General features: G+C 35.4%; 1 protein-coding gene and 1 non-coding gene across 11 annotated transcripts in view; one reads left to right on the forward strand and one right to left on the reverse strand.

The window, feature by feature from the left end:
* The window catches only part of Hipk3 (homeodomain interacting protein kinase 3), a 92,313-nt gene that overhangs the window by 19,117 nt on the left and 45,484 nt on the right, over positions 1–27,712 (forward strand). For 5 of the 10 annotated variants that reach the window (XM_048788559.1, XM_048788563.1, XM_048788564.1 and 2 more), the window contains exon 2: positions 15,066–16,161. In XM_048788559.1, the coding sequence (XP_048644516.1) occupies positions 15,066–16,161 (1,096 nt within the window). Of the gene's footprint in view, positions 1–8,621; positions 8,738–13,311; positions 13,596–15,065; positions 16,162–27,712 lie in introns of those variants that run through there. The other 5 variants (XM_048788561.1, XM_048788558.1, XM_015477749.2 and 2 more) reach the window with 5 other exon arrangements.
* LOC125612217 lies at positions 19,956–20,062 on the reverse strand. The gene has a single exon (XR_007342551.1). It is a non-coding gene; the product is annotated as a U6 spliceosomal RNA (small nuclear RNA).

Raw genomic sequence — 27,712 nt, forward strand, 5'->3', positions numbered from 1 at the left:
GCTCTGGGCCATGCCTAAGGTATCAAGCAGTACTTTCACAAATAAATGACCCTTGAATACCAGCCTCCTTCCAAAAGATACTATTTGCCTATCACTCATATTCTTGACATCTAATGAAGAATTACTTCCATTTAACTCATCATTTGACAAAAATTGAGAACTATAGAAAAGTTGAAAGAACAGCAAAGAATTCATGTATGTCTTTCATCTAGATTCTTCAAATGTTAACATTTTCTTCTTCTTGCCTTTACCTTTTCTCTTGATGTATATATATATATTTTTTTTAACCTTTTTTTCCCCTGAACTTTTTGAGTAAGTTGCAGCCATAATGTCTCTTTAACCCTAATTATTTCCTAAAAGCAAAGACAGTTCAGTTAGGAATCTTTTAAGTTTTTTGTGATCTGAAAAGTTCCTTAGACTTTGGGTTTTTTTTTTTTTTTCTTTGTGTTGTTTTGATATCTTCATTTGAGGAATTCTGCTAGTTAATAGAGTGAACCTCACTTTGGATACATTTGTTCTTTTGTATTTAGGAATGTCAGATGAATGTGTTTGTTTTTGTGGGCCATACAGAAATAGGCTAGGTTGATTTTGCCCATTGTAATTTTTGGGCCCCTGTTCTAGCCTAATAAAACATTTACATAGTGGGAGGAGATGCATCAAGTGAATATGTTCTGTTACTAGTGATTTTAACTTTGATCCCTTGGTTATGTGCCGTATTTTGAAACTCTAAAACACTTTAAGTGTCAAGAACTATAAAGGATCTTGCCAGTAAAAAGTTAGCCTGGGATGTTGGGAGAAGGTAGGAGACTCCTGGATCAGAGATAAAGGATTTTCTTATTTATGGTTGTAGCAGTAGCCAGTGTGTCAGTCTTTGTGTTGGTTGGTTTCCTGACTCACTTTCCACAGGGTTATGTGAATAAGGCCAGGTGACTCCTGCATAAAATGAGTTGCATTAATTGGAGAGGAATCCCAAGCTTAGGAAACTTGAGATTCTTTTATCAGGGATCATAAGCTTGCCTGACCTTTGCCCAAGCAAAGAGAGAGGGGTGCCGTCTTTATCGTACTGGACATTAAACAGTGTGCGCTTTGCTTAGGAGAAAGACACTGTCTCTATGATCCAAGTGTTTGCTGTACAATATCCTTAGAAAGAGACTCTAAAAGGGAGGCAATGTGGAGAAACATAAGAGCCCATAGAAATTGTCACCTAACAGCAGTATCCTGTTATTTCTCAAACTTTATACACTAGGTTTTTTTTTATTTCTTCATTTTTTTTAAGACAGGATCTCCTTAAATTGTAAGTCTTCGAACTTACAATGTTCCTGCCTTAGTCTCGCGAGTTGCTGACATTATAGGCATGCATTACTCTGCCTACCTCATACCTCAGTTTTTACATCCATTGGTAATGCTTGTTTGAATTATGATTGTTTGTTGCTAGATAGTGAATTTTAAAATTTCATTATTTCTTTACATTTTTTTTTTCTTTCTTGACTTTTTTTTTTAACCATGTCTCATACCTGCCTAATTTCCCAAGTGAACTATCTGAAGGCAGGGAACTCAGATTTAAGTCACAAGGCACTCAAACTGAGCAAGTCTGAAATTGTGGTCAGTTTTTCCTCTCCATTCTCTTTATTTTTGTATTTCCTGTTATCATTTGGCTCTCAGTTCTTGAAAACCAGAAACACAGTTTTGTTAATTCTTTCCTTTGTTTAGAGTTCTTCGATTTTTTTTTTTTCCTCCTAGCTACCTGTTGATAACCAGTGCTCTTGACTTTAGTTCTTAGTTCTTTCTGCCTAGGTTCAGACTCTAACCAACTATCATCTGGACTATTCTAGAAGTCTTTCTATTGTTGTCTCCAGTGTTGTTCCTTTTTATTTTATCCTTCACAGTTTGCCTGAGGAATCACTCTAAAACAAAAATGGGAGTATATTGGTTTTCTTTTTAAAGCCCCTTTGGAGGCACCACATTCCCCATAGCTCCTTAGCATGAAAGACAAGGTTCTTCAGCTCTGTCCTCCTTTTAACTTCCTTGTAAGGTTGTCCTTTTCAGTGATTTGACTTTTTTCCAGCTGCCCCTTTGTTGGCCAGTTGTGTTCTAGTGCAGAGGTTGGCAAACTTTGTTAAAAGGCTATTTGAAAATATTTTAGGCTTTGCAACTATTTCCCTGTTTTTTTTCTTTCCCAATACTGGGGATCACACCCAGGGCCTTGCTGGTGCTAGGCAAGGGCTTTACCACTGAATTACATCCCCAGCCCTTTTTATTTTATTTTGAGACTGGGTCTCAAAATAGTAGTCCAGGCTAACCTTGAAATTGTGGTCCTCCTCCTTCAGCCTTCCAAGTAGTTTGGCTTATAGACGTGTCACTTCTGTACCAGCTACTTTTTTCTTTTAAATGACTCTTTACAGGATTCAGTCCCTAGTATTACAAACAAACAAAAAACAAAACGAACAAAAACCCAAACCCTTTACAAAAGCCATTTTTAGCTTGTGGGCCCTATGAAAATAGTCTGTGCTAGTTTTGACTAATGCAATTTTTGGGCCTCTGTTCTAGCCAACTAAAACTAATATGTTATTTTCCCCCAATATTTTCTGCCCTTACAGAGCTGTTAATTTTTTAGTACATGGAATATCCTATCACTCCTACATAGACTTTTCCTGTCAGTATTCAAAACTTAGACCATAGGTTACCTGCTTACTGAATCCTTTCATGCTCCTTCATGTCATATGTCAGTCATCCCTTTTCTTTGCTCTTTGTGCCTTCTGGATCCTTATGTTACCACCCTCATTGGTGTTGTAGTTTTGTGTGTACATGTGTTTGCCTCTTGCTAGAAGGAACTCATTGATGAAAATTTTTTGTTGTTAGATCTTCCTGTTCCTGCCTTCATTTGATTAGAAAGAAAACTTAGAAAAAAAATTGAAAAAAAAATGAACAAAATAGGGTATGACTGATTGGATATATTAATAAAATGTATCTATTATAGTTGTTTTTTAAATATTTATTTTTTAGTTGGACACAATATCTTTATTTATTTATTTTTATGTGGTGCTGAGGATCGAACCCAGGGCCTCGCACGTGCTAGGTGAGTGCTGTACTGCTGAGCCACAATCCCAGCCCCTATAGTTGTTTTTTATAACTTTTAACAAAATTATCTAAAAGGAAGCTATTCGTATTCTCATACATTTTTTCCCCTTGTCATTTAAAAGTTAATGTAATTTCAGTCTGTGAAACTATAGCAATAGAATCAATTCCTACGTGGCTTGCATCCAGTTTGCAAAATGAAAGTGATATAGTTGATGTTCCTCACTTTCCCTTTCTCTTCCCGGTATGTTTATAATTTCCATGCATGTTTTTATGCTTTTGCCTGATACTTAATATTCCTGGAAATAGTACAGTCAGTCCTCCATATCTGTAAGTTTTACATCTGTGTGTTCATTGGTCAGTTTAACCAACCATGGATCAAAAATATTCAGAAAAAAATTGCGTCTGTACTAAACATGTAGACTTTTTTTCTTGTCATTGTTCCTTAATGTAATATAACCATTGTTTACACAGCATTTATATTGTATTAAGTATTATAAGTAATTTAGAGATGATTTAAAGTAAATGGGAGGATATGTGTAGGTTATATGCAAATAATGTGCCATTTCACATAAGGGAATTGAACATCCATTAGATTTTAGGTATTCTTGAGGTATTCTGGAACTGATCCCCTTTGGATCCTGAGGCATGATTTTGTAACTTTGTGTCCTTTTAATAAAAGGACATATAATATATGATACATGCTCTTCTGTAACTTGTTTTTTGTTCAGTATGTTTTGAGATTTAGGAAGATGAGAATGTAAGATCAACATCAGCCATATTTATGCATGGAACGTCTGTTTATTTTACTGCACTTTGTCAGTTCTACTGCGCACAATCAATTTTATCATTTTTGAAATTGGCATGCATCTTAAAATCAGTTATGTCTTACCCTTACAATTATTATTTTTTAATTTTCTTGTTGCACATAAATATATGATGATTGTGTTACAAGCCACACTTGTGTTATATACTTGGTATTGTATGAATAAGATACAATATACAATTGGGCGTGGTGGCCCATGCCTGTAATCCCAGCAATTTAGGAGGCTGAGGCAGGAGGATTGCAAGTTCCAGGCCAGCCTCAGCAATTTAGCGAGGCCCTAAGTAAGATCTTGTCTCAAAATAAAAAATAAAAAATGGCTTGGGATGTAGCTCAGTGGTAAAAGTGCACCTGGGTTAAATCTCTTGTACAAAACAAACAAACAAAATACAATATCCAGTCATTTTCTGACAATTAGTTTATTTCAGCATTTTTTAAAAAATCACATACTATGTTGTAGAGAATATTATTTTACCAGTTTCTTTGTACTTATTTGTGAGTGTTTCTCTAGGCAGGGGATATACCTGGGAGAATTGCTACATTATAGAACATGCCTTGCTCTCTGAAGTGATTGTACTTTTTACCTAGTATTTAAGAGTTTCTGTTGCTTCACTCTTCATCAGCACTGGTTATTGTTCTTTTTTCCAGTTGGATGGATGTAAAATGACTTCTTGTGTTTTTAATTTAGAATTTCCTCATTACTAGTGAGATTGGGTGTTTTTTTATTTTTGTCTTTTAGTTTGTATGTCCTTTGTGTATCACCTGTATATACCTGTGTTTATTTTTGTGCTGATGGTACTTGGGGCCTCTTGCATGCTAGACAAATGTTCTGCCAGTCCCTCACCTGTTTATATCTTTTACCTATTTTCCACCACATTTTGCCAAACCTTATGACTTTACATCTTTGTTAGTTATATGTATTGCAGATATTTTCTTCATGTCTAGGGCTTATTTTAAAAAATTTATTATTAATATTTAATATTTTTAATTATAGATGGACACAATACCTTTATTTTATTTGTTCATTTATTTTGCTGAGGATTGAACCCAGTGTCTCACACATGCTAGACTCACTTTACCACTGAGCCACAACCCCAGCCTTCAATGGCTTATTTTTATTTCTAATGTAATTTGATGAACGAAAGTTTCAATTTTCCCCACATTTTATTGGTGCATTTTATAGGTACATAAAGGTGGGATTTGTTATCACATATTAGTACATGCATACAATATAACAATATAATTTGGCTACTTTGTCTCCCTCTTCCCTATCACTGGTCCCCTTTCCTTTATTCTACTGGTCTCCTTTTGATTTTCATGAAATTCCCCCACTCAACCTTCTTTCCCTGTTTCCTCTCTAGCTTCCACATATAAGAGAAGAAATATGACCCTTGACCTTCTGAGTTTGACTTATTTTAGTTAACAGTGTTCTTAAGTTACATCCATTTGCCCAACAATGATGTAATTTCATTTTTCTCCATTGTGTATATCAAATTTTCTTCATCCATTCATCAGTTGATGGATACCTAGGCTGACAGTTTTAAATTTTAATAAAATCAAATTTGTCAGTTTTCTCCTTTCATCGTTAATGCCTTTTTTGTCTTATCTGAAGAAAACTTCTTTTTCTTTCAAGCATTGATGATTAATTTGTTAAAAATTGTAGCATGAAGTTTAAACTGAAAGGTATAAAAATATAAATCTGTGTAGGTTGACCTGGGTATATTCAATATTTTGAGACATTTAGAGACTCAGATTTTTTCTGCTCTTCAGTTTTTGGAATGGAAAGGTGGAAATATCTATAATTGGTGAAAGAGTTTCCCTCCTCTTTTATATTTGTTCTCTGGAAGGAAATTCTAGCCCTTCAGGAGAATAATTAGAACATGTGGGTGTGAAACTATTGAAATATATATAACAAGTGACAAATATAACTTTATAAAATTCTCATGAAAAATTCACAGGTGGTCATTCTGTAATTATAATTTTGGGTATTATTAACTGGAGAAATCTAGGTTGCTTGCTTTCTCTCTCTCTCTCTCTCTCTCTCTCTCTCTTTTTTCGGTGGAGTACTTCTCTTTTTTTAGGGTGAGGTGGATAATCATATCGAAGTTAAGTGGATATTTGCTAGTTCAGTCCATACAAGATATAAAGTAATTATAACTACTTTTTTTTTTCCTTCAAGTACTGGGCATTGAACCTAGGGATACTCTACCACTGAGCTACATCCCCAGCCCTTTCCTTTATTTTTATTTTATTTTGAGGTAAAGAAAATAAGAGGACTGGGATATATCACTTAGTAGTAGAGCACTTACCCAGCATATATGAGGCCCTGTGTTCAGTCCTTAGTATAGCAAAAAGAAAAAAAAAAAAAAAAGAGAAAGTATCAAATGTTGGTGAGGATGTAGAGAAGTTAGAACCTTTGTGCATTGCTGGTGGGAATATAAAATGGTAGAGCCTCTATGGAAAATGGTATGGTGGTAACTCCAAAAATTAAAAATAGATGCCAGGCATGGTGATGCATACTTGTAGTCCCAGCTGCTCAGGGGGCTGATGCAGGAGTATTACAAGTTCAAGGCCAGCCTGAGCAACTTAGTAAGACCCTGTCTCAAAAGACAAAAAAAAAAAAAAAAGAAAAGATCTGGGACGTAGCTTAGTGGTAGAATTTTGGCACAGTATGTGTGAGGCCCTGGATTTAATATCCCTAGTACTAAAAAAAATTAAAAATAGAATTACCATATGATCCAGCAGTTCTACTTCTGGGTATATAGATAAAAGAATTGAAAGTAGTATCTCCAAAGAGATACCTGTATACCCAGGTTCATCACAACATTAGTCACAATAATTAAAAGGTAGAAGTAATGTATGTGTTGCTTATTGATGGATGAATGAATAAATAAAATGTGGCACACATGCACAATGGAGTATTGTTCAATCATAAAAAGGAAGAAAATTCTGACATGGTATAAAATGGATAAATCTTGAAGATATGCTAAGTTACAAAAAGGTAGATGAGTCTATTTATATGAGGTGTAACTAGAATAGTCGTATCCTCAGAGCAGAAAAATGAGTGGTGGTTACCCGGGTTTATAGAGAAGGGAATATAGAGAATTATTATTATTATTATTTTTGTCACCAAAGATTGAATCCAGGGGCCTTAACCAGTGAGTCACATCCCCAAGCCTTTTTATTTTTTATTTTGAGACAGGTTCTCACTAAATTGCTTAGGGCCTCTCTAAGTTGTTGTGGCTGGCTTTGAACTTGTGATCCTCCTGCCTCAGCCTCCTAAGTTGCTGGGATTACAGGCATGTACCACCATGCCCAGCTGGGAATTATTTTTTTAAATGAGTAAAGAGTTTCAGTATTGAAAGAGGAAAAATGTTTGCATGGGGGTGATGATTGTACAATATTCTGAATATTTATTGCTACTGAATAGTATATTAAAAATGGTTAAAATGGTAAGTTTTATGTTATATTTTACTACAATTAAAAAAAACATTTTTAAATTGGAGATTTAAATAAGAAGAAGAAAGTTGAGTAAGGATGATGCAAGGCATTATAGCCTTTTATTGAATATTTTTTATGCCAGTGAACACAATAAAATTGTGCATAAGTTTGGCAGAAAATTATTTAGAAGTTTTCTCCTAATAAATTGGATATGTTAGCAAAGTCTTTCTGTCTCCTCCATTTCCTTTCAGAAGAAAGGAAATGATACTATGTGTAATAATAATAATAATAAAATAAAAATATCTCACTATGGTTAGTATTGGTTGGTATTGGTTATATTGTGGGTGTTGGTATTGGTTATATTGTGTTTGATAATTGTGAAATAATGAACAATTTGTATAGGGTTTAGATAGTCTGAAGTTTATTAGAGGAATGGAAGAGTAATGCCTGTCTTTTTCCATTTAGTTTGCTGTCACAAAACCCCTGGGTAATTTATAAAGGGCGTAAACTTACTGCTCATAGGTCTGAGCTGGGAAGTCTCAAGATCAAGGCATCAGCAGGTGCAGTGTCTCGTAAGGGTTTGACTGTCTGCTTCAAAGATGGCTCCTTGTAGCTGTAATTTCCCATGGCCAAAGGAGTGATTTCACCTGTGTGAAGGAGTGAACAAGCTCCTTCCAGCCTTTTTTGTAAGGACATGCCTCCCATTCATGAGGAGGGATCCCTTATGACCTGATTACCACCCAAAGTTCCCACTTAATGCCATCACCTTGAGGGTTGGGTTTCAACATATGAATTTTGGGCAGGATACAAACATTGGGCACACAGCAGGTTAAAGTTCCTGAATGAAGAAGCCCGAGGAATGGAAGCTTATTTCTTGCTCTAATAGGAGTGTTCACTATCCTCTGAGTAATATTTTATAGGCAGTTCTAGCTTACAAAGGGATAGTATTTCAAAACTTAGTCAATTGATAAGAACAAATGACAAAGTCATGAATAATATAGCTTCTCAGGGTAACACAGTATATATTGCAGTTAAAAATAATAGGAAATGATATTGTGTCAAAGCAGTGTTTTGGACTTCATGGGCTATAGTAACTCCTGGGTATACAGCAGTAAAATACATAAACACTGCGTATAACATGGTCTTAATCAGGTCATTAGTTTATCTGATGGAGGGTAGGAGAAGGGAAGAACTTAATACCTGGATGTGGCAGGGTCTTGAAGTGGTCAAGTTAATTAGTAATTTGTAGTTCTTTTCTAGTAGTCTGTCTCCAGCACCACCACCTCTACCTTCTTCTGATATTTGCTCTTTGTTTGTATATTATGTGATATTCCTATCTGTATTTATTTTCTACAGTCCCCTTTGAAAGAAGTCCTACAGAGTACAGTGAATTAGTTGGTGAGTGATTATGACTTTTCCTAAGCTTCCCTTTGTTGATCCAAGTTGGGGTTTTGGGTTGATTGTTTGCCTTCTAACTTGTGTATTAGGAAAGAAAAGATAGGAAGGGCAAGATTCAGAAATAATATCACTTTCTCTAATTGCTGTAGGTTAATTACTTAGATCTTACTTGTTCAAGTAACACGTTCATTTAACATGGCATGCATTGTCCTAGAGTAGTATGCATTAATCCTGTTTTCTAGGACTTCATATTCCCCCAACTCCCAGACTTGAGGACTGAATTGGTAGGACTTCATTTGCCAAGGGGTTCTGTACAGACTAGGTCATTGGTTCTCAGATTTAATGTGAATCAAGTGCCCATGGATACATAAAGAGATGCTTGGACTATATTATAGAACCACTGCATCAGGATCTTTCTGGGTAGAATTTTCATTGCTTATTTGTTTGGTTATTAATGAAACATGTAAAGATTCAAATATAGACATCATGTTATTATGAACACCTATGTTCCCATTGTCAAGCTTCTATAACAATTTGTGGTTAATTTCATTTTATCCATATCCCTGTCTACTTTCCCCTGTTCTGTATTATTTTGAACAAATCCCACATTATTAATCTCTTTTTATCATTATGAAACATAATACATTATAATAGGTTCCTAGATGATTAAAAAACTATTGGGATAGGTAATATTTGTATGTGGTAAAAAAATTAAAGGGAGAGGCTGGAGATATAGCTTAGTGGTAGAGTACTTGCCACTACTCCCTTCCTGAACCATACATTAAACAAAGTGGTAGAAAAGGATTTACTATGAAAAGCAAATCTTTTTAATTGTTCTGGTATTCTTGTTATTCTCCTCTAAGGCAAAGAAACTCACAATTTCTTTTATATATCTACAGAATCTATAGTTATTCAATGCTTATGAAAAAATACAATATTCCTTTTTAATTAAACACATGGAAATACCTTATTGTAAAGTACACATTTGTCTGAATCTTGGTTCTTTTACATAGCAATATAATCTTGGGAATCAGGTCATAACAATAAATACTTTTTTTTGTATTGGGGACTTAACCCAGGGGCACTCTATCACTGAGCTATTTCTCCAGTTCTTTTTATTTTTTACTTTGAAACAGGGTCTTGCTAAGTTGCTTAGACTGGCCTTTAACTTTCGATCTTCTTGCCTCGGCCTCTAGAGTTCTGGGATTACTAGGGCATTCCACCATGTCTGGCTATTTTTTTTTTTTAATGATATAAAGCAATCCATTTATTAGACTGGATTCTGTGGGCCATGACTTCAAACAGGCACTGTGGGGATGTCTTGTCTTTCCTTTCTGGTGTGGGGAGATGACTCCATGTCTGGGCCAGAACCAGCTGGAGGCTCATTACTCACGCTTCCACGCTGACGTGGATGACCACATAAGCTGCCCCAAGTACTTACATGTGGCCTCTCTTAACAGTCTGGGCTTCCTTACAGCATGGTGGTCTCAGGGTTGTCAGATTTGTTACATGGCAGCTCAGGGCTGCAAACACTCATATTTCAAGCAATATGGCAAATGTATTTGCTAATATAGCTTTGGAAATCACAGTTATCTCTCTTGGAGTTGTCAGTCAAACATGAGTCCAGCCCAAATCATGGGGAGGTACATTGATCTGTATCACACAATTGATAGAGTGAAAAAGAATTTGTGGACAGTTTTTTTTTTAACTTTTTAAAAAATATTTTTTAGTTGTTGATGGACCTTTATTTTATTTATTTGTATGTGGTGCTGAGAATCGAACTGAGTGCCTCACACATGCTAGGCAAGTACGCTGCCACTGAGCCACAACCTCAGCCCTGTGGCAGTTTTTAAATCACCAGAGGAGGGAATCTGGAAATGAACTCACCCTTCCTTTGAGAAATAAAGACAGTCCCAGAAAGTGTCCAGAATGTTTTCAAGGCAAACCCAACAGGTGGGAGAGGATGATGGGAAGCAGGGCTTTGGACTCAACATCCAGCTGTGGTCATTCTATGAACTGAACCTTGGTCAGAGAAGCAGGTTGTGTCTGCTAGCTAGTGCCATAATTACATGACTAGCAAACTTCTAGTGCCGTGTATTACAACAGCCATTCTTGCCACTCATGTCAGTGGGCTGTGGGCAATTGATGAAGGCTGGTCTCAGGTCTGTGACTGGAGCCATTGAGACAACTATAAACATGGTGATGCCAGTTTTTTTTTGAAGACAGGCAGAGATTGGAATGATGTTGCTATAAGTCAAGGAATGCCAACAGTCACCATTAGCTGTGGCCCTACATGGAAAACCGGATGGCCTGTTGAGGGTCATCTTTTCAGGGGATCCTCCTCGCTAAATGGGGAACTTCAGAGTTCCTGCTTCCTTTTCTTCTACTGCCAGGTTCTCTCCTCCATTAGATCTCAAGAGACACGAGCGTTCTAGAATTAGGTGCAGTAAGCTAATGATGTCATCAGGAACCTCGACTCTTTCCATCCGTAGGCTCTTCCATGCCTGTGTGCTAGATAATCTTCTAGTTTCTTACTTCATGATTTCAAGATAGGTCTCCAGTTATCATAACTTCTGACCACTGCATTCAAGGAAAGAAAAAAAGACCTCTTTCATACTTCTTGAAGACTGTAGTGTATCCGTGTTTCAAGATTTATTCAACCAGTGCATTCTTGATGGATATTTTGGTTATTTACAATATTGGATTACAGTGAACATTATGAATATGTAATTTGCTTGAATTTATAGATCAGAAGATAAGTCCATTTGGGATTTTGTTGAATATTGCCTAATTGCATTTTTATCGTCTAATATAGCTCAGTGGTAGAGCACTTGCCTAGTATGTGTGAGGGCCTGGGGATGATGTTCAATTCCTATCACTGCAATTAAAAAAAAATTCAAAGTAAATAACTAATTCATCAACTATATATGCAGGGTTCTTCTAGATTTCTCATTGTTTCTCCTTTTTATATTCATGCTTTCCTTTAAATTCACAAGTATGTTTGTATATATTTATTTTTGGTGCCAAGAATTCAACCCAGGGCCTCACTCATGCTAGACAAGTGCTCTACCACTAGGCTGTACCCTTGGCCCCCAAGTGTGCACATTGATAATAGCTATTTTAAAATTTTTATCTGTAGCCAGGCATGGTGGTGCATGCCTGTAAATTCCGGCAACTGTGAGGCTGAATCAGGAAGATTGCAAGTTTGAGGTCAGACTCCGCAAGTTAGACCTTGTCTTTTTTTTAAAGACCCTGTCTCAAAATAAAAAGTAAATAGGGCTAGGGATGTAGCTCAGTGGTAGAATGCCCTGGGTTCAATCCCAAGTACTGCAGAAAAATAAAATGAAATAATAATAAAAAAAGAAATTTTATCTGAGTTTCATCATCTACCTTTCTGCATCTGCAGGTGTGGGTTTTACAAGTGGTTTGAAAATTTAGGAGATGCCAGACTCAGTGACAGGAGGCTGAGGCAGGAAAATCGCAAGTTTCAGGCCGATCTCAGCAACTTTGTGAGATTCTATCTCAAAAAATAAAAAAAAATACTGGAGTTGTAACTCAGTAGTAAAGTGCCCTTTGGTTTAATCTCTAGTACCACATTGTACACACACACACAGAAAGAAAAAGTAAAAAGCAGGGGGGAACCATAGGAGTTTTCAATGATTGAGGATAAGATTAGGGAGTTTAGCTTGAAGTGCATTAATGGATTATTTTGTCTTTTTAAGAGTGTTCAGCTTGGTAGGGTGATTCATGCCTGTAATCCCAATGACTTGGGAGGCTGAGGCAGGAAGATTACATGCTGGAGGCCAGCTTCAGCAACTGAGACTCAGTGGTTAAGGGCTCCTGGGTTCAATCTCCAGTACCAAAAACTAAAACAAACAAAAACAAAAGATGAAATACCTAGAAAAATAAATGATTTTTCAATTTGGTTTCATTTCATTGAAAGAATAATGAATGAGCAGCTGGGGTTGTGGCTCAGTGGTAGAGCACTTGCCTGGCATGTGTGAGGCACTCAGTTCAATTCTCAGCACTGCATATAAATAAAATAAAATGTTCATCAACAACTGAAAAAAAACATGAATGAGTAGAGTTTTGAAATATCTTCTGAGTAAAGATATGGAGTAGATAATGAGGTTTTATGAAAACAGATGAAATACACACCAGATGTGGTGGTGCTTGCTGGTAACAGCAGCTTTTTGGGAGACTGAGGGAGGAGAATTGCAAGTTGGGGGTTGGCCTGGGCAATTTAGCGAGATCCTGTCTCAAAAATAAAAAAATATAAAAAATAAAAATGGCTGGGGAAAAAGCTCAGTGGTAGAGCACCCCTGGATTCAATCCCCACTACTACAAAAAGGAAAAATAAAAAATGAAATAAAAAAATATGTGTGTGTATAAAATGGTTTGGAACTTTAGAATTTTAGAGAGTTTTATTTATTTGTTTTTTGGTGCTGGGGAATGAACCAACAGACACTTTACCACTGAGCTATATCCCCAGTCCTTTTGCATTTTTTATTTTTGAAACAGGTCTTTTACTAAATTGCTGATGGGTCTTATTAAGTCATTGAGCTGGCCTTGAACTTGTGATCCTACTGCTTCAGTCTCCTGAGTGGCTGGGTTTTATAGGCATGTGCCACTGTGCCCATTTCCAATAACAGATTTTTATATTGTGGAGAATGAAGGTGTTTTGAAATTAATCCAACCATGCCAAATTTATTGAACACTGACACCATGTCCTGGGCACTTTGATTCATGCCTAGTGTGAAGACAAATGTATGCACTGAGAGTTATAATGTAATGAATGCAAAGGAGAAGAATGTGGAGACTTCTATGAAAGCTCTAAGTGCCCAGCTCTGCCTCAAGTGTGAGTAGTGCGTGTGTATGTCTCAAGACAGGCTTTAGCAAGAAGGTGTCACATTACTTTGATCTAAATCTAAAGGAGAATTGCTGTCTTGAAGGGTAGATGTGCAGACAGACGTAAATAAAGAGAGCATCATGCTAAGTTCCTATATTTGGCTTTTATGCTTATTTGTAAATTATTTGCATAAGGATTTATTTAACATTGGGAAATTCCAAGATAATTTTTCCCAAGTAGAAAATATGGAGTATTACTTAAAAGTGATGATTCTTTCAAATGCCTTTTTTTGACTTATGTTTACATATTATGTGCTAGACCAAGTAGTGGATGGTGGATTGAATATCTATATAATAATAAGGTCATTTTAGTTTGTGGTCCTGAGGATCTGTTGTTGAGTGTGTGTGTTTTGAGTTAATATATACAGGCCAGCAGTTGATGGATTGATTTCATATTATATAAATTATAAGTTGGCAAAAAATAAAGTCATATGGAAGAAAATCTTATATGTCAGTAAAATGTTTTTCATAATATGTGTTAAAATTGGAATAAAATATTATTTATGATATCATTATGCACTTCATGGTTTAGTTAGAATGTTTGGTATTTTACCTTCATTTACCTTAATCCCTTTTTGGATGCAGGGATAAAATAAATATAGTATCATTTAGTCTTTGGGAACTTTGGAATGGCTTTAAGTAACCTCTTTTTCAAATATAAGTGAACTAATGACTATTATTTGGAGGAAGTTTAAAGGAATATCCATCCATGTAATAAAAGACAAATTGAGAAGAGAGGCAACATGTAGGTAACTGAGTAGAAAGTCATTAAGTTGTCTTTGTGGTATAATGATACTTTAGATCAAAGGATAATATACTTAGCATATAGAATGTAAGACCACCTGTTCAGGAAATGGGCGTCTTTTTTAGTTAAAAATCCCTGCCAAGATATGTTTTAAAAACATGCATAGTTTTTTATTTCTGAGGCAGTTCTTGAGCTTTAGGTTTAATGACTATGCCTATAAAATTATATTTTTGTAATGAATATTTTATATCCTTGTCATTGGTTCTTGAATTTTAATTGGTGACAGAATGCATTACTTTGGTCACATGTGTACAGTTTAGGGGTCTATACTTTCCTTTTTTGGGAAAAATGGTCGGCACTCTTTCTATGAATTATCTTGGCCATTATGTCTGCTCAGTGTTTCTTGAGTAAGTAACAGTACTTAAATCTTTGTGTAATAAGCTCTTTTGTGTAATACGTTAAATAACTGAAGTGTTAATTAACTAACATGGAGATATTAAGGATCTTTATATTTTTCAAGGGGAAAATTTCTTAATGGAATTTTATAATAATGATTTTAAAAACAAGTTATGGACTTGACAATGGAAAGTTTTCTTCCTGAGATTTAAAAATTGAAAAAAACAAAACAAAACCCAAAATACTTTGTGGTTAAAGTTTGCTTTTCTTCTTTTGTAGGTATGGCCTCACAAGTCTTGGTCTACCCACCATATGTTTATCAAACTCAGTCAAGTGCCTTTTGTAGTGTGAAGAAACTCAAGGTAGAGCCAAGCAGTTGTGTTTTCCAGGAAAGAAGCTATCCACGGACCTATGTGAATGGTAGAAACTTTGGAAATTCTCATCCTCCCACAAAGGGTAGTGCTTTTCAGACAAAGATACCATTTAATAGACCCCGAGGACAGAACTTTTCATTGCAGACTAGTGTTGTTTTAAAAAATACTGCAGGTGCTACAAAGGTGATAGCAGCTCAAGCTCAGCAAGCTCGAGCAGAGGCACCTCAGATTGGGGCGTGGCGAAACAGGTTACATTTCCTAGAAGGCCCCCAGCGATGTGGATTGAAGCGCAAGAGTGAGGAGTTGGATAATCACAGCAGCGCAATGCAGATTGTTGATGAATTGTCCATACTTCCTGCAATGTTGCAAACCAACATGGGAAATCCGGTGACAGTTGTGACAACGACCACAGGATCAAAACAGAATTGTACCACTGGAGAAGGTGACTATCAATTAGTACAGCATGAAGTCTTATGCTCCATGAAAAATACGTATGAAGTCCTTGATTTTCTTGGCCGAGGCACTTTTGGCCAGGTAGTTAAATGCTGGAAAAGAGGGACAAATGAAATTGTAGCAATTAAAATTTTGAAGAATCACCCTTCTTATGCACGTCAAGGTCAAATAGAAGTGAGCATATTAGCAAGGCTCAGTACTGAAAATGCTGATGAATATAACTTTGTACGAGCTTATGAATGCTTTCAGCACCGTAACCATACTTGCTTAGTCTTTGAGATGCTGGAACAAAATTTGTATGACTTTCTGAAACAAAATAAATTCAGTCCTCTGCCACTAAAAGTGATTCGGCCCATTCTTCAACAAGTGGCCACTGCACTGAAAAAATTGAAAAGTCTTGGTTTAATTCATGCCGACCTCAAACCAGAGAATATTATGTTGGTGGATCCTGTTCGACAGCCATACAAGGTTAAAGTAATAGACTTTGGGTCAGCCAGTCATGTTTCAAAGACTGTTTGTTCAACATATCTACAATCTCGGTACTACAGGTAGGTGACAATGTTGAATTTCTGCTAAGTGAAGTTTTTGAATGTATTTGGAAGGAAATCAAGACAAGATTAGTTAAGGTTTGAGGTTTTAAAGATAACTGAAAAATTGAGACATAAAATCTGCCTGAGGAGAATAGAAAAATCTCTATGAGTTCCATGCTCAAGATATATGGCTATTTTCATTATAGCCAGAAATGATATGCGATTAATGATGATCAAATAGAAGACTTTAAATGTTAAAGTAATTTTTGTATCTATCTTTGGATATTTCAGCCTTGAGAATAGTTTAAAGCTATAACCACATTTAACTGAACATTTAGAAAAATTAAAAGAATTCAAATAGTTATTCTGATTAATGATTTTAAGATTAGAATACTCTTCCATGGCTATCTTGAATTTTTTTTCTACACATATGCTATGAGTAATGCTATTTTGGTGGTGGTGCTGTTGGGGGGAAATTTGAAGAAGAAAACAATTTCCATGTAAATATTAACAAAGGCTCCAATGTCATGAATAATGTAACACTAGCTTGAGGTAAAATAGTCCAAGGGGCTAAGAGTTACCAGGATTCAGAATGCCAAGAATTCCTTCATGAGTGTGAAAATGTTTTTTAATTCATAGTTTCATGTTTTGAGAATAAGTTATTTTCATTTTGGCCTAAACATATTTATGGTCTTGGTGTGCTCTAGAGCCCCATGATCTCCAGTACAATGGGGCAGATATAGAAGCAATGTTGGTGACAATATTGGCCATTCAAAATTTACTACATAAACAAACACACGAAGCTTATTTTGGCCCAACAAGGGGTATTTTCTGGTATTGCACCTGCCTTTATACTCTTTCTGATTATCTTGATTAGCCTTCTTGCAGGTATATGCTTTACTACCCAGGGCAGAGTAAAGAAGAAATTAATTAGCTGCTACAAAAGTAAACTCTAATGTCCTTCTGTCAGTAGTTTATCATTTAACTTAGTGACAATTAAGTTTATTAAAATATGTATTAGGAATTAGCAATATAGCCTCGTCTATAGTTAGTATATTCTGTATTATGTGGTTTTTAGTATTAGAGTGCTAGACATCATTCTTAAAACTTTTTAGGTAGTTTAAAAGGTAATTCACTGTTGTGGCATTGTAACCCTCATTTAATTTCACGTGATTAGATTTGCTTGATCTATAATGCTCCTGATAATTTGTTTTCAACTTAATAAGACATAAGATTAACTTTTAGTTAGTTTTTTTTTTCTGGAAAAATTATCATAAATCATATTTAATAGCATGAAATTAGTGCTTTATTTTTTTTCCCCTTTCCCTTTGCCACTATGGAGTGTGTCTTAAGAGCTTTTAGCAGTAAACTAGCATGTTATATAAACTCCAGATGCTTGAGTCCTATATTTAGTTCACTTGTTAGTAAATGACTTCACTTTATTTGGATCCTACTTTGTTCTCCATGTCAGATTTAATGCCGTTATACCTAGTGTGTTTTTCTGTGCTTGAAGTCTTTTGATGAGAGTTTTAAAAAAAGCCTAATTTATTTTTTATACTTGAGAATGTCTGTTGGTTTGTTAGATGTTTCAAGAGAGTAAAGAAAATCCTTTAAAAAGCAAAAAGCTAAATATTTTATGCAGTTTCTAGCATTAGGACTTTGCACAACTATTAGCTTCTGTGTTGAGGATGAAAAAAAGCTATGAATAATTGCTAAGTACAATTAGCTGTTTCTAGTTTATGTTTATATATAAATTTCAGTTAAATTATTTACCAAACTTTGAGAAGCTAGACAATAGCTATTCTACACTACAGGTCCTATGTTTATAATTTTAAAAAAAGTAAGGTTTGTATTTGTAAACAAAGACTAGTGCTAACATTTTGGTTGATGTTGCTCAGATGAAAAATTGAAAATAAACTTACTTGAGATCTGAGAGTTTTCTATTAAGGTAGATTGGTGAAAATGTGTGGTCCTTAATAGGATTGTTTTGATGTCTTATGTAATTTTGTGTGGAAATGGAGAATAACTATTACTTTCTTTAAATATTTGCTTGCACTATGTTTGGAATCTTGCCATTTCTCATAGCTTATGACTAAGTTACTTACAAATCTTATTGGATAATAAGCAAGAGTGTCTTATACTTGATTTTTCACTAGGGCTTTTTGGTTATACATAGTAGTTGAGTTCACTTTTTATTAAAAAGACGTTGTAATTTTAAATGAAAACAGGAAATGTGTCAAATTAAATATTTCCAAGCTAAGCATGTTAGAAACACACATGCTCTGATTTCCAAGGTAAATGATTTGTGTTTAAGCACACATTATGTGTTATTCTATTTCTTTGAACTGTGCAACACAAATGTAGTAGGGATATCTTAAAATAGACAGGGGACAGTGGCCAGAAGTTGTTGACTACTATAGATGGTGAGGCTGTCTAGCTCTTGCAGTGATAGAAGCCAGAAGTACATGCTAAGGGCATTGATTTGCTCAAGGTCAGCATGTTCTAAATTCAGCTGCTTGAGCATGGTTTCTGTCAAGAACACATAGGCTCTTGAATACATAAAAGGTTTTAGCAGCAGAAGGTGGTGTATTTATGAGGTGTGGTGGCAACATTCAGGTCATGAATTTCTTTCTTTCTTTTTTAAATATAGAATTTAGCCTGTGGTTTTGAGTCATTTTCAGAGCACAGAGACAAGAAAGTGGGCTATAAAGGAACCTGTGTGGCAGTTAGATTCTATGCTGCATTACAAATTTAGCATTAATTGCTAATTGAATGAAAAAGTGCTTCTAGGGATTGGGGTATAAATCAGTGGTACAGTGCTTGCCTAGCATGGGCAAGGCCCTGGATTTGATCCCCTGCAACTTCAGGGGAAAACAAAAACAAAAACAAAAAAACAAAAAAAAAAATTTCTATTATAATAGTTACAAAAAGGTATGGAGTGGTAAAAACATTAATTTATACTTGCCAGTTCTTATTTAGGACATACCCATTTCTCATTTTTTTTTAGACCCTAGTGTGTCAAAGACGTTCCTGTAACAAAATTAAGATACATAGAAAGACCCATAAAACAATATTTTATGTAGGGTACTTTAATAGTAGAATACTATGTATGCATGCTTCTTCATTTTTTCAAAGTGCTTTCCCTTAAATTTCTTAACTTTACTTCTAACTTCTCATCTTCATAAGTTAAATATTTTAAGAAGAAGCTTTATCCTTAAAATCATAATTATAACATATTACATGCACAAATTAATAAGTTTCACTATGACTTTTTTTTTGTCGTGCTGGGGATTGAATCCAGGGCCTTGCGCATGAAAGGCAAGCACTCTACCAACTGAGCTATATCCCTAGCCCCATACATTTTCATACATGCATATATTGTGCTTTGGTAAACAGCTTTTTAAGTTTTTTAAATTTATTGTACATGATAGTAGAATGTATTTTGACATATGTGTGTGTGTGTGTGTGTATGGAGTATATTTCCCATTCTTATGGTTGTACATGATGTAGAATTTCATTGGTCATGTAATCGTATATACACACAGGATAGTAACGTCTGATTCATTCTACTACAGTCTTCTGATATGGAACAGTTCCTTGTCTTTCTTCGCCTTTGTGACCCTGACACTTCTAAAGAGTGCTGCTGGCCATTTATTTTGTAGACTATTCCTCAGTTTGGGTTGTCTGTTTCTCATGATTAGATTGAGACTGTGCTTTTTGGGCTAGATCTCATAGAAGTGACGTTTGGTTAGCATAAATCCCAACATAAACAGAGCCAGTCTACATTAAGTTATGTGATGGTGTCAATTAAAAAAAATATGAAATGCTTTATGAATTTGCATGTCATCCTTGCACAGGAGCCATACTAATCTTTTCTATATTGTTCAAATTTTAGTACACATGCTGCAGACGGCAGCATGTTCTTGTTACTTTTGTTAGAGAATGGTTATTTAGAAAAAGATCTGGATGCTAATGCCAAGTATGCTTGTAGTATTGGGTATGACTGCATTTTCAGCCCCTTTGAGTTGTAAAGCTAGAAAATGCATGTGTGTTTGTTGATGTATGTATGTATTTATTTATCTGTGTATTAAAACCATGAATTAATGTTTGATATGTCCAAATCTGACACCTCAGAATTCATTCTTTCTTCGTTTTGCATAATCTCATCTCTGACGCTGAGAAGCAGGCTCTCATTATCCACAGTGTTTTTTGTTCAATTCTAGAATACATTTAAAGTAGTTTGGAGTTGTTCACCCTTATTATTTACTATACAAGTATAACATTTATAATTTCTTTTATTCTTTGGTGTTAGATTTGGAGTATGAAGTCAAAATACTGTGTTCCAAAATTGCTCAGCTTAGCTTCTTTCTAAATGTCCTCTCTACTACCTTCATTCCCATGTTATTTATTTGAAATACAGTTAGGTCTATTTGTTTCTGGTTGAATACCATTTTGAGTCCCTTTGTGTCCTTGTTGGTGGTTGATTCATCAATAACATGGTTCTAAAAAATCAGAACTATACAAAAAGTTTGTCTCTCACATTTGTCCCTACTCTCCCCATCCCTTCCACTTTATTCCCATCCAGCTGTTTTGATAACCATTACATTCTGACTTTGTGTGTGTTTTGGTACAAATAAGCAGATAAATGTATTATTTTTAAAAATTATTTTTCTTTCAAGAAAGATAATGTATTGTAGATACATGTTTACACTTGACTATACTTAACCATGTTTGCTGGAAGTTATTTCATGTCAGTTGATAGAGCTCATTCTAATTCTATTTTTTACCTCTGAATAGTACTTTTTGTGTAGATTATGATATTTATATGTATGTATTTATATATGTAGATATGATATTTATTTAGCCACTTTCCTAACATTGACTTAGTTTTTTTGCAATTGCAAACAATGTGCAAGAATAAGTTTTTGTATAAATGTACTTTTTTCCCTTCTCTTTCTTTTGGATAGTAGCTAGTCTAATAGATGTGAAGGGATATGTTGTTGTGGTTTTGGTTTGCATTTTCCTGATCATAGTGAGGTTGAGCATCTTTTTATAAGCTTGTGGGCCACTTGAATATCATCTTTGGAGAAAAGTCTTTTGCCCATTTTTTAAACAGGTTATTTGATTTTTTTTTTTGTTGGTGTTTTGTTGGAGTTCTTTATGTATTCTGAATATGGACTCCTTATCAGATACAGGATTTGTAAATATTTTCTCTGTTCCATAGGTTGCCTTTATAGTCTTTAAAAGGTTTTTTTTTTTTTCAAATGTGACTTTTAAAATTTGTTAGTCCCATTTTTAAAAAATAAATATTTATTTTTTAGTTATAGGTGCACACAATATATTTATTTTATTTTTATGTGGTGCTAAGGATCAAATCCAGTGTCTCATGCATGCTAGGTGAGTGCTCTACCACTGAGCCACAACCCTGGTCCCAATATAGTCCCATTTTTCTATTTATGCTTTTGTTTCTTCTGCTTTTGGTGTCTCATAAAAGAAATAATTGCTAAGCCAATGTTATGAATCTTTCTCTCTTTAGTTTTTTTTTTGTTGCTTTAACATTTTCTTTTTATAACTTTACTTATTTTTTAATGTGGTGCTGAGGATCTAACTCAGTGCCTCACTGGGCTAGGTAAGCACTCCACCACTGAGCTACAGCCCCAGTGCCAGTTTTTTTTTTTTTTTTAAAATATGGTGTGAGATAAGGCTTCAACTTAATTCTTTCACCTCTGAATATGCCATTTTCCAAACACCATCTGAAAAAACTGTCCTTTCCCCATTGAGTAGTCTTGGCACACTTGTCAAAGATTATTTATCCATATATGCAATGATTTATTTCTGGTCTCTTTATTCTATTCTTTTGGTCTGTTTGTTTATCTTTATTTATAGTATCATACTGTTCTGATTACTTTAGTTTTATAATATACTTTGAAATTGGGAAGTTTGAGTGCTGCAAAACCTTTCCTTTTCAAAATTGTTTTGGCCATTCAGGGTTCCTTGATGTTTTCTTTAATATCTTCATCTCCTTCCCCCCTAAAGCTTGATCTTACAGTTAAGAACTTTAATGGTAATACTAGCATTACTATATGTCAGAATTTAAGAATGTAGATTGACTAATGAATGTGGTCAATAAGTAGTATGTCTATGTTATTATTTATCTTCCCTTTTCAGCTTTGTAGTACAGTTTTTCCCTGAGCTTCCCTTGGCTAATAATACTTTAAAGATGCTTTATGCATGTTTCAAAGGAGGAGCAAGAAACCATCTCTTTCAGCCTTCAAGGTTTATCTTAGATATTATCTCCTTGATGAAATCTTTCCTGGCTCCTGTGTCACTGTGCTGGGCTATACCTGTACCTAGCACAGTAGTGTATTTGCATGTGGAATAGGTATACACTGAGCCATAATGGAGTGCTTGTCCTTCCTGTGAATGACTGGAATGTGGACTCACAGATTTTAAAACTGGAAAGAACTTGTGATGTTTTCTAATGTAACTCCCTATTAAGGCATGGATATAGAAACCAACACTATTTGTCCAACCTCACCTTGAACTCTTTTCAGTAATTACAAGTGGCATCCTTCCAAAACTGAGTCCTGCTTCTATCCATGGATCTGTAAGGTATGTGGGATAAGTATGATAGAGCTTTTTTGATGTTAGTTTTATAGGATTTCGATTTTGAAGAAATACTTTTTTTTGATGAAACATATTATGGAATCAAACATAAAAGTTCACAGGCCCTCTTATATCTCTAGACCTTTCTAGAGGGGTTATGAGCTTAGTCTTCATTTAGTTATTTTTTTTTTAAGGCTCTTTCAGTGGGAAAGCTTAAGAATTATATTAAGTAACCCATTTTGTTTTCATTGTTTAAAATTTCCCTTTTAGTAGCCATAAAACGAACATATCCCCAGTTTCCTTAACATAAAATAAGCTGGTTAACGTAGATTGGATGTATATATTTTATTTGGGAAAACATAAATGTATCTCATTGAAAAATCTGAAAGTATTATAACCTTGCTTAGAACGTTATCTTGAGTTCTGTGCCATGAAATATATTTTAGACAAGACCTCTGCAGTTCAGTGCTTAAGGGACTACATCCATAGAAAGAAGGAGAGACCTCTCAGCATCACCATTGCTGTGTGCATGCGGAGGACCAAGCTAGCTCTCAATAAATACCTCTTTGCTGCTTACATCCATCTTGGTCTCTGGTGGTCTTTTGGGGGTCCCGAATTCGAGCATAACATATGGGGACTTGTCCGAGATCCCTCTTATAAGCCTACCCAGATGCCCAGATCGAGAGATGATGAAAACCGGCCAAAGCACCCATCCCCAGATGACTTTACAACCTGTTCTTCCCCAACCCGACTTCAAACTGAACTGACTTCTAAAAGGGAACTCACGTCCCCCATGTCGTCGACCCTCACGTTCTATGTCCCCTCTCAGCTCTGAAGCAGCCAGAACAAGCCATCGCCCCTTCTCCTTACAGCAATAAGGTGTTCTTAAAATTAGAGGGTAGAATGAAGCCAGAAATAGATAGACAGTGTAGAGAGGTAAATTGAGTCAGGTTGGATCTAGGAGGCCAATTTTGAGTGAGTCTGGGAAGCTGAAGACTGTCTCTTGAGGGTTACTGTTTACTCTACCAAGATGTAGAGTCTGCCCAAATAGACCCCCAACTGAGGGAACCATGATTGGTTCCCAAGTTTCCAGACAAACGGGGGGAATGAAAAACCAGCCTCTATCTCAGAGCAAAGCCTGTCCAAGGAAGGGGGCGTGACCCTTGTCCTTGGAAAGACCCACAGAGTACTCCTAGGCACATACCCACCCTGCTGAGTTTTTATCTACAAATAACAGGAGAGATCTGTAGAGCCAGGTGTCCCTGACTCAGGCTAGGTGAGGACCCATAGCAACCCCCTAGCAACCACCAATCAGCATGAGACAGGGAAAATACCTGGGTTGCCAGATGACCCCCATAGTTTATGGTGGTTGATAACATGTTGGGAAACCATGTAGTTCAGCACATACTCCCCTCGTGGCTTAAACCAATCAGTTCAAACGAATCCCCCTCTTGTACTAACCAATCACCCTTATCCAACTTGTTCCCACCAGTGAATGTGCTAATCATGTTTTAGAGTTGTTTTATGATTTTCCTGCCGTGTGTGATGATTTGCTAAGAGATGCTGTGATGTATGTGAAGTCCCTGCCTTCCCCAAAGAGTGTATAAAACTGCTGCAAACCCTGGGCTTGGGGCCTTTCAGCGTCACCAGTTGCTGTGTACATGCAGAGGACCAAGCTAGCTTGCAACAAACACCTCTTTGCGGCTTAAAAAAAAAATGGAGAAAGAAAAGAATTACCACTGCTCTGCCATGTACTAAATTCTGTCTGTTAGGGAATAGCATTGGAATCAATCTACACATTCTGAGTATTAGGTCCTCTAAGGGTTATCTGCAGCTGTTTCAGTTCTAACATTCTAAATCTGTCATTCCTCTGGGCTTGTAGCTTGTAAGTTCCTTCCATTCCTGTTTCCTCCTTACTTTTTTTTTTTTTAAAAAGAGAGAGAGAATTTTTTAAATATTTATTTTTTAGTTTTAGGCGGACACAATATCTTTGTTTCTGTGTGGTGCTGAGGATCGAACCCGGGCCGCACGCATGCCAGGCAAGCGTGCTACCGCTTGAGCCACATCCCCAGCCCTCCTCCTTACTTTTTCCGTCCTTCTTGAAATGAAATAGCAAATGATGTTTCTCATGTAATCATTTCCCTACATTATAAGTTTATACTTTATTCTTCCCACTTAATTCCTCTCTGATGATTCTTTATTTCTTTTTCAGTAGTGTGAAGGAAAAATAAGATGAATAATAGGATAGAATTGGGGTAGAACTAGCAAACTATGAACTCTGAATTTTAATCCAAATTCTATTACTGGTTGACTTTGAGGCACATACTTAACTTTATATGTTTGTACATTAATGGGTTAAAGTTGGCACTTTACTGTTCTCTTGCATTATAGGTGTGATGTTAAGTTATAAGATGGTAAGTAATATATAATGCTGAATAGTACTAGTCCGACATAGGGCAAAAGGATTTTTTATATTTAGTTTTTTTTTTTTTTTTTTTTTGGTGGTGTTGGGGGTTGAACCCAGGGGTGCATTACAACTGAGCAACATTCTCAGCCTCCCTTTTATTAATTTTTAAATTAAATTTTTGAGACTGAGTCTTCCTAGTCTTCCTAGGCTAGCCTCAAACTTTCCATCTTCCTGCTTTAGTCTTCTAAATCAGTGGGATTGCAAGTGTGCACCATCACGAACCTGACACAAAAAACACTTTAAAAAATTTGGTCATAACAAATTATAACAAATTAATTAATTAATTTTTAAAAACTTGGTCATAAACATAAAGTGATATTAATTCTATATATTATAGCTATGAAATATGTAAATATACTGCCATGTAAACTAGATCGGTCCATCTTTTATATCAGATTTGAAAGGCCATATTCTAAAATTGTAAATATATGTTAAATAGCTTAATGAAGACATTTTTTATTATCTTCTTTCTTTTTATTTTTTAAAAATTTAAAAATTTTTAAAAATTTAGTTTTTAGCTTTTAAAATGTGTTATAATTAGTTATACATGACAGTAGACTGCATTTTGACATACCGTACATAAATGGAGTATAACTTCTCATTCTTCTGGTTGTACATGATGTAGAGTTACACAAGTCATGTAATCATATATGCACATAGAGTAATAATGTCTGATTCATTCTACTGTCATTCCTACCCCCATGCCTCCTCTCTTCCGTCTAAACCAGAGTACCTCTATTCACTCCCACCCCGCCTTATTATGAATAAGCATTGACATATCAGAGAAATCATTTGGCCTTTGGTTCTTTGAGATTGGCTTAATATTCTCAGTTCCATCTGTTGATAGGCAAATGCCATAATTTAATTCTTCTTTAAGGCTGAGTAATATTCCATTGTGTATATATACCGTAATTTCTTTATCCATTCATTAGCTATTGTGAATTGAGCTATTTATAAACATTGATCTGACTGTGTCACTGTATTATACTGATTTTAAGTCCTTTGGGTATAAATAAACCTAGGAGTGGAATAACTGGGTCAAATGGTGGTTCCATTCCAAGTTTTCTGAGGAATCTCTACACTGCTTTTCACAGTGGTTGCATCAATTTGCTGTCTCACCAGCAATGCATGAGTGTACCTTTTCCCCCATCCTTATCAGCATTTATTGTTGCTTGTATTCTTGATAATTGCTATTCTGACTGAAGTGAGATGGACTCAGTCTAGTTTTGATTTTCACTTCTCATTGCTAGAGATGTTGAACGTTTTTCATATATTTGTTGATTGTACTTCTTCTTCTGTGAAGTGTTCAGTTCCTTAGCCCATTTATTTATTTTTAAAAAAATATTTATTTTTTAGGTGTAGATGGACACAACACAATGCCTTTATTTATGTGGTGCTAAGGATCAAACCCAGGTCCCGCCCGTTTTAGGCGAGCGCTCTACCGTTTAGCCACAGTCCCAGCCCCCTTAGCCCATTTATTGATTGGGTTTTTTTTTTTTTTTTGGTGTGTTTTGAGTTCTTTATATGTCCTGGAGATTAATGCTCTATCCGATGTGCGTGTGGTAAAGATTTTCTCCCATTCTGTAGGGAGAATGGCTTATAATTCTATTGAATAAAGCCTTAAATTTCAAAGGTTCTCAGGATTTTCTTTGGGCTATCTATATCTAGCCTTTTTAAAAGGTATGTGTAGCTTGTGAATGTACTATGACAATAGAATGTAATGATATCATGGATCAGGTGTCACTCTTGACATCATATACCTCTAAGCATTTGTGCCTATTCCATTTCTGAGTCTTTAGCATCTTCCCAGGAATTCAGCACCCCAAATGTTAATAACAATGGGTGTGCTACCATGGAAGAGTGCCAGTTCAGTGGCCAGTGAATAATTTAGGTATCAGCTGGTGTGGAGAGATTGTATTACTTAGGAGAGAGAATCTAATAGGCACTAAACTTTGACATTCAAAAGAATAAATATTTCCTTTGTGAGGAAAAACTGAATCACAAAAAATTTTGTTTCATTTATCTAAAAGCCAATATAGTTAAAAATTATTTGATTTAATATTTTTTTTAGATCTAATTTTTTTATTAGTTGCTCATGACAATACAATGATCTTGACATATCATACATTTGATTCAAATGGGGTATAATTTCTCATTTTTCCAAGTGTACAGGTTGCAGAATATTAAATTGTGTAAGAAATAGAGGCTGTCAGAAAAAAATCCTATATTAATAAAGAAGGGTATGAAGTAAAACAGGAATAATTTCTCTTGTATCCCGGCTCCGTTTTGTAATTTCTCTCTCTCTCTCTCTCCTTTTTTTTTTTTAAGTTCTTGATGGACTTTTATTTATTTATTTATTTATTTATTTATTTATTTATTTATTTATTTATATGTAGTGCTGAGAATCAAACCCTGTGCCTCACAGATGCTAAGGCAGATGTTCAACTACTGAGGTACAACCCCAGCCTGTCCTTTTCGTAATTTTATAAAATGTGT

This window comes from Marmota marmota, unplaced genomic scaffold, assembly GCF_001458135.2.
Source record: "Marmota marmota marmota unplaced genomic scaffold, marMar, whole genome shotgun sequence".
NCBI lineage: Eukaryota > Metazoa > Chordata > Mammalia > Rodentia > Sciuridae > Marmota > Marmota marmota.